General features: G+C 49.6%; 1 protein-coding gene and 3 non-coding genes across 4 annotated transcripts in view; 3 read left to right on the plus strand and 1 right to left on the minus strand.

Moving 5' to 3' along the window:
• SIRT2 (sirtuin 2) overlaps window positions 1-6374 on the plus strand; it is a 27620-nt gene that overhangs the window by 3317 nt on the left and 17929 nt on the right. Inside the window, 2 exon segments of the mRNA XM_003802143.3 lie at window positions 3302-3350; window positions 3722-3835. Coding sequence (XP_003802191.2) covers window positions 3302-3350; window positions 3722-3835 — 163 coding nt within the window.
• Window positions 784-920, plus strand: LOC111722304. The gene has a single exon (XR_002771137.1). It is a non-coding gene; the product is annotated as a U4 spliceosomal RNA (small nuclear RNA).
• On the minus strand, window positions 1196-1301 carry LOC111722305. The gene has a single exon (XR_002771138.1). It is a non-coding gene; the product is annotated as a U6 spliceosomal RNA (small nuclear RNA).
• Window positions 5208-5313, plus strand: LOC111722306. The gene has a single exon (XR_002771139.1). It is a non-coding gene; the product is annotated as a U6 spliceosomal RNA (small nuclear RNA).

The raw sequence follows: 6374 nt of genomic DNA on the forward strand, positions 1-6374 counted from the left end.
AAAAAAAAAGAAATAGTTTTCATATGCAGAGGAAAAAATCTAGTGTGATTACCATGAAACTATTGATAGTAGATAGCTCAGTGGGGGTAGGTTGGGGAAATTACAAGGCAAATGCCCCAGGTTAGTCGTGGTCTAGTGGTCATAGTTTTTACAAAGCTTGTATAGCCTTAAAAAGCATTAAAAAACAAAATTTTTTTTTTTTGAGACAGAGTCTCACTATGTCACCCTCAGTAGGGTACTGTGGCATCACAGCTCACAGCAACCTCAAATTATTGGGCTCAAGTGATTCTCTTGCCTCAGCCTTCCAAGTAGCTGGGACTATAGGTGCCTGCCACAATGCCTGGCTATTTTTCTGTTGCAATTGTCATTGTTGCTTAGCTGGCCCAGGCTGGGTTTGAACCTGACAGCATTGGTGTATGTGGCTGACGCTGTAAACACTGTGCTACGGGCGCCAAGCCTAGCAATAAAAACTTATTAATATATTTGGAAGGAAGGTTCTTATTCAAGAGAGCTTGGACACAGAGTAGTGAGTAATCAGGGAAAGGAGGATGTCTGTTCTTAAGCAGGAGAGTGGGTTGATCAGACTGTGTTTTTGTGAGATCCATTATAGGGCCCAGCCCTGGGCCTACGTACCTAGTAATAGAGGGTTCTGGGGCTCCCACCAGGTGGTAGACCCTGCTCTTAGTGCTGGGAATTCAGTGGTGAACACACACCACCCTTGTAGTGCTGACATCCTGGAGAACTCCATAGGTATCTGAGGTCAGGTGATAAGACTAGAGGGTCAGCTTTATGCAGTGGCAGTATTGTAACCAGTGAAGTTTATCCAAGGCATAATTATTGCTAATGGAAAACTTTTCCCAATACCCCACGAAGACGACTTGAAACAGTCAGCATTGGCAATTTTTACTTTTAAATATGAACACTTGGCTCAGCAACTACAGCTCAAATGGCTAAGGCGCCAGCCACATATACCTGAGCTGGCGGGTTCGATTCTAGCCCAGCCCGCCAAACAATGACGCTTCAACCAAAAAATAGCTGAGCGTTGTGGTGAACGCTTATAGTCCTAGCTGCTTGGGAGGTGGAGGCAGGAGACTTGCTTGAGCCCAGGAGATGGGAGGTTGCTGTGAGCTGTGATGCCATGACACTCTCTACCCAAGGTGACAGCTTGTGACATTGTCTCAAAAAAAATAATGATAATAATAATGAATGCTTCATGAATTTGCATGTCATCCTTGCATAGGGGCCATGCTAATCTTCTCTGTATCGTTCCAATTTTAGTATATGTGCTGCCCAGCGAGCACAGCATTGGCAATTTTTGACAGTCTGTGGAGACTGGAGAGGCCAAAGAGAAGAACCTCTGAAATAGAGGTGGGGCTGTCCCAGACAGGCCATTGCAGGGTCAGTTGGAGGTGCCAGGAAGTAGGGTCACTTGGAAGTTAGAAACTGAGGCCAGAAGCTTAGGGGACAGGACCCAGGGGAAGAGGATAGGCTGGGTCAGGAAGAGCACCCAGAAGGGAGAAAGGGGTCTGTAGAGGGCCCCTAAGGAGGCTGAGTGGACATGCTGTGGGGCAGAAGGGCTATGGCAGGAGGGAAGGGAATGGCAGTGGGGACAGGAGACATCTGGAAGACTGGGGGACAGTGACACCAAACCGAGATAGGATGGTCAGGGAGGGGAAGGAAGTTCAGGGGAGATGCTGAGGACAGTTTAGCACACAGTGGGAGTGAGGGGCCTGAGGGGTTCATGTGGGACAAGCTGTCCGGAGGCCACAGGAGCCCCACATCTGGGGACAGAGAGGTGGCATCTTCAGTGACTAGGCTAAAGCCATTGGTGTAGAAGAGGCAAGTACCCCAGAGAAGATGGAAAGAGAAAACAGAAGAGGCACTCTACCCAGGGTGACAGCTTGTGGCTCTGTCTCAAAAAAAAAGAAAAAAAAATGAATGCTTCATGAATTTGCATGTCAAATTCATGTGTCATTATTGTTTGGCTGGCCGGGCTGGAATCGAACCCGCCAGCTCAGGTGTATGTGGCTGGCCCAGGACAGACTCCCAGAGACCTGCAGTTAGGGAGCTGGACCAGGGAAGGAGTGGGGGAAGGAGATGGAGGTGGGCAGAGAGGTGTGCAGTGGCCCTAGGCTGCAAGCAGCGGCTGTGTAGGGCAAGCATGGGGCACCACTGGTGTCCTTAGAGGAGTGAGTTTAACATTATTCATGGCCCCTTAGGGATGGTGGGAAGGGGCAGCAGGCCCACCCTTCAGGGAACAGGGAGTGCAAGAATGGTTTGTGATAAGAGCAACAGCAGCACTTACTGGGCACTTCCCACCCACCCCACCCCCCGCTCCTGGGCATCAGTCCCAGCGCCTCACATGCGCTACATCAGTACCTTGGTTCATCCTCACAACAGCTGTCTAAGCTCCTTTTCCAAGATGAGGAGCACTGAGACTTAGAAAAGTGAAGTCAAGGTCAGCTGCAGTGGCTCATGCCTGTAATCCTAGCACTCTGTGAGGCCCAGGAGGATGGAATGCTTGAACTCAGGAGTTTGAGACCAGCCTAAGCCAGAACAAGATCCCGTTTCTACTAAAAATGGAAAAACTAGGTGGGCACTGTGGCAGGCACCTATAGTCACAGCTACTTGGGAGGTTAAGGCAAGAGGATCACTTGAACTCATCAGTTTGAGGCTGCTATGAGATATGGTACCATGGCATTCTACCCAGGGTGACAGAGTGAGACTGTATTAAAAAAAAAAGAAGAAGAAGAAAGAAAGAGGGTAGATGTGGTGGGTTCCACCTGTAACCCTAGCTCTCTGGGAGTCTGAGGCAGTTGGATTGCCTGAGCTCATGGGTTTGAGACCAGTCCGAGCCAGAATGAGAAAGAAATAGCCAGGCATTGTGGCAGGTGCCTGTAGTCCCAGCTACTTGGGAAGCTAAAGCAAGAGAATCACTTGAGCCCAAGAGTTTGAGGTTGCTGTCAGCTATGACACCATGACACACTACTGAGGGTGACAAAGTGAGACTCTGTCTCAAAAAAAAAAAGAAAGAAAGAAAGAAAGAAAGAAAAGAAAGAGAAGCCAGGTCCCTCACAAAGGCTCTTACTCGTCAGGACTAGTGGGGCCAGGTTTCCAACCCAGGCAGCTTGTCCCAGAGCCCTCACGCTGGCCCCAGGACTGTCCCTCCACTGCCCCTCACTTCCTCAGGTCAGCTGTGCACCACAGCCTTTTCCAGAAACCTGGTGTCTTCCCCTCCCACATCCCCCCTAACCCCACTTCTCTCGGGCCTGGCCACCCCACCCCACCCCACCCCTTCCAGGATTCAGATTCAGGCACTGAGAGAGGAGCAGCTGGCAGAGAAGAAGAGAGTGAGTATCTTCTTTGGGGACAGGGAGGGGTTCTGGGAGGCAGATTTAGGGAAGGAATCCGGGTGACACCCCCTCAATTCCACCAGGAGTGATAGTTCTAAGTATGTAACAAGACTGGGTATAATAGCTCACATATGTAATCCCAGCACTTTGGGAGGAAAGTAGGAGGATCGCTTGAGGTCAGGAATTCAAGACCAGCTACAGCAATTCTCAGAACCAGAGCAGGCTCCAAGAAGGCCCTGGTTGAGCCCGCCATTATGTCTTTAGTTGGTGCAGGGACTGGAGGACCCCTGGGCTGGGGAGGGGGTACTGGAGAGATCCACAGACCCTGGCTGGATGCCCACCTCACCTCTGTCTCTCTTTTTGGTCAGTGGACTTCCTTCGGAATTTCTTCTCCCAGACACTTGGCCTGGGCACCCAGAAGGAGCGTCTCCTGGATGAGCTCACCTTGGAAGGGGTGGCTCGGTACATGCAGAGCGAGCGCTGTAAGTCCCCTTCCTGGATTGGGTCACTCCCCCACTAGCCCCCCACCCCTGCTCAAACTGGTTTAAGCCATAAAAGGAGCATGTTAGCTCTGTGACTAAAATCCAGCTTTGAGTGTAATGGCTGGATCCAGGTGCTTCCGTATTGCCAAAAATCTTAACTCTCAGCCAGGCACAGTGGCTCACACCAGTAATCCTAGCACTCTGGGAGGCAGAGGCAGGTGGATTGCTTGAGCTCAGGCATTGAAGACCAGCCTGAGCAAGAATGAGACCCCATCTCTACTAATAATAGAAAAACTACATGGACCTTGTGGTAAGTGCCTACAGTCCCAGCTACTGGGGAGGCTGAGGCAAGACGATGACTTGAACACAGGTCAAGAGTGTGCTTTCAATTCTCAGGGCCCCTGGGGTCCCATGGAAGAACCCACGTGAGGGACTTGGGTTCTCTTTCTTTTCTTTCTTTGAGGTTGTTCTGAGCTATCATGAGGCCATGGCATTCTACTCAGGGCAACAGACTGATTCTCTGTCTCAAAAAAAGGAAAGGAAAAAAAGAAAAAGAACATTAAAAAAAAAAAATCTTAACTCTCTTTCTGGGGCCATTTTTCTCCTTTGGAGGGAAGGTGACTCCTGGCAGCTCCAAATTCAAGTTCTACCCAGCCTAACAGCTGCCACTGAAAAACAGCACCATTTTCCCAGTGTTTTTAATTTATTTAATAGATCACTTATTATATATTTACTTAAATATTTTTATGACATATTCAATTGCAAATTTATATCATTTAATTTTTAATGTGACCGTGTTTAACACTCAGCTTGATAAATTCCTAAAAACATAACCATCAGCACCACGGAGCAAGCCTGAGCTGGCTGTGGTGCACCATTGTCAGGATGGCTGAGCCAAGCCTTCCCCCGCAACTCTGCACACCAGTGGGAATGGCGATCTGCTCCAGTTGGCCCAGAATGAGTCACACGCCTGCCCCTGGACCACGCACTCAGTCTCTGATTGGCTTCTGATGTGACCGAGGTCACATCTTCACTTCTGCTCCGACTGATCAGGCCTATGTCATCAAGAAGACTAGGCTCGGCGCCTGTGGCTCAAGCGGCTAAGGCGCCAGCCACGTACACCTAAGGTGGCGGGTTCGAATCCCCAGCCCGGGCCCGCCAAACAACAATGACGGCTACAACCAAAAAAAAATAGCTGGGCGTTGTGGCGGGCGCCTGTAGTCCCAGCTACTTGGGAGGCTGAGGCAAGAGACTCGCTTGAGCCCAGAAGTTGGAGGTTACTGTGAGCATGATGCCATGGCACTTTACCCAGGGGGATAGCTTGAGGCTCCGTCTCAAAAAAAAAAAAAAAGAAGAAGAAGACTAGTGTCTGGTGCTCACTTCGGCAGCACATATACTAAAATTGAACCATACAGAGAAGATTAGCATGGCCCCTGTGCAAGGATGACACGCAAATTTGTGAAGCATTCCATATTTAAAAAAAAAGAAGAAGAAGACTAGTGTCTGACTCATTGGGGTTATTGGGGACCCAGCATAAATATGGATGCTTAGAGCAGAGCTGGGAATCTAGTAAGGGCTGTGCAGCATTCACTGTGCTTATTACAGAAAGCTCCTTCAGGTGCAACATGTAGATGTCTATTTACTGGGTCACCAGGTAATTTATATTTCTTGCCATGAGTTGAGGTCACCAAAGTCTGAAAAACTAGGCCCGTGGCAGTGCTCAACCAGAACAATCAACCCTTTGAGGGTCCTGAACAGCCTTTTGTTGAGGACATCTTCTCCAGTTTCCCTGTCCCCTAGGGCAGCAGTCTCCCTCCCCAGGCAGCCGGGGGCAGGCGGGGCAGCTGTCTGCAGCCATCCTTCGCCTTGGGTGAGCCCCAAAGAGCATGCAGGCAATGGCTACAAGCATTTGCTCATTCTGTCCTGCATCTGGATTCTGGGATAATTGTTTCCTAAAGGTGCCCCTGAGGGGATAATAATAAATAATAACAATTAATGGCCATCTCTGATTGCCAGGCACAGGGCTAAGCACTTTACAGTTGTCTTTTTATTTGATCTTGACATTGTGCCTGTGAGGTCATTATGGGAGTGATCTGGACAGAGGAGGAGACTCAAGCATGGAAGATTGTGACCTGGTGCAGAGTCAAACAGCTGCCAAGTGACAGTTAGGGTTGGACCCCAGGGCCCCTGAATTGAAAGCACAGTCTCCCCCTGACTTGTTCCCCACTTGATCCAACCAGACCTGGCCTGATGGCATCCCAGGCACAAAGCTGAGGGCTTTTGTTCACCCTTGCTGACCTCCCTTGGACAGACACCCCAAAGGTACCTAATTCACAGATGTCACAGCTGTCTGTCAGCTGACAGGCAGTTACCAGGGCACTGTGTGGGGGAGCTGCCCGCCAGCCAGCAGCTGAGACAGCAAAAGGGCTGTTTCTGTTCCACCCAGTGTGCTTTGGAAACGATTCAACCTCCTACCACAACTTTTAACCGGTAAAAATGAGGGAACAAAGTTCTCTTTTTTTTTTTTTTTTTTTGAGAC

This window comes from Otolemur garnettii, unplaced genomic scaffold (genome assembly GCF_000181295.1).
Source record: "Otolemur garnettii isolate 467f Iridium unplaced genomic scaffold, OtoGar3 scaffold00233, whole genome shotgun sequence".
NCBI classification, from domain to species: domain Eukaryota; kingdom Metazoa; phylum Chordata; class Mammalia; order Primates; family Galagidae; genus Otolemur; species Otolemur garnettii.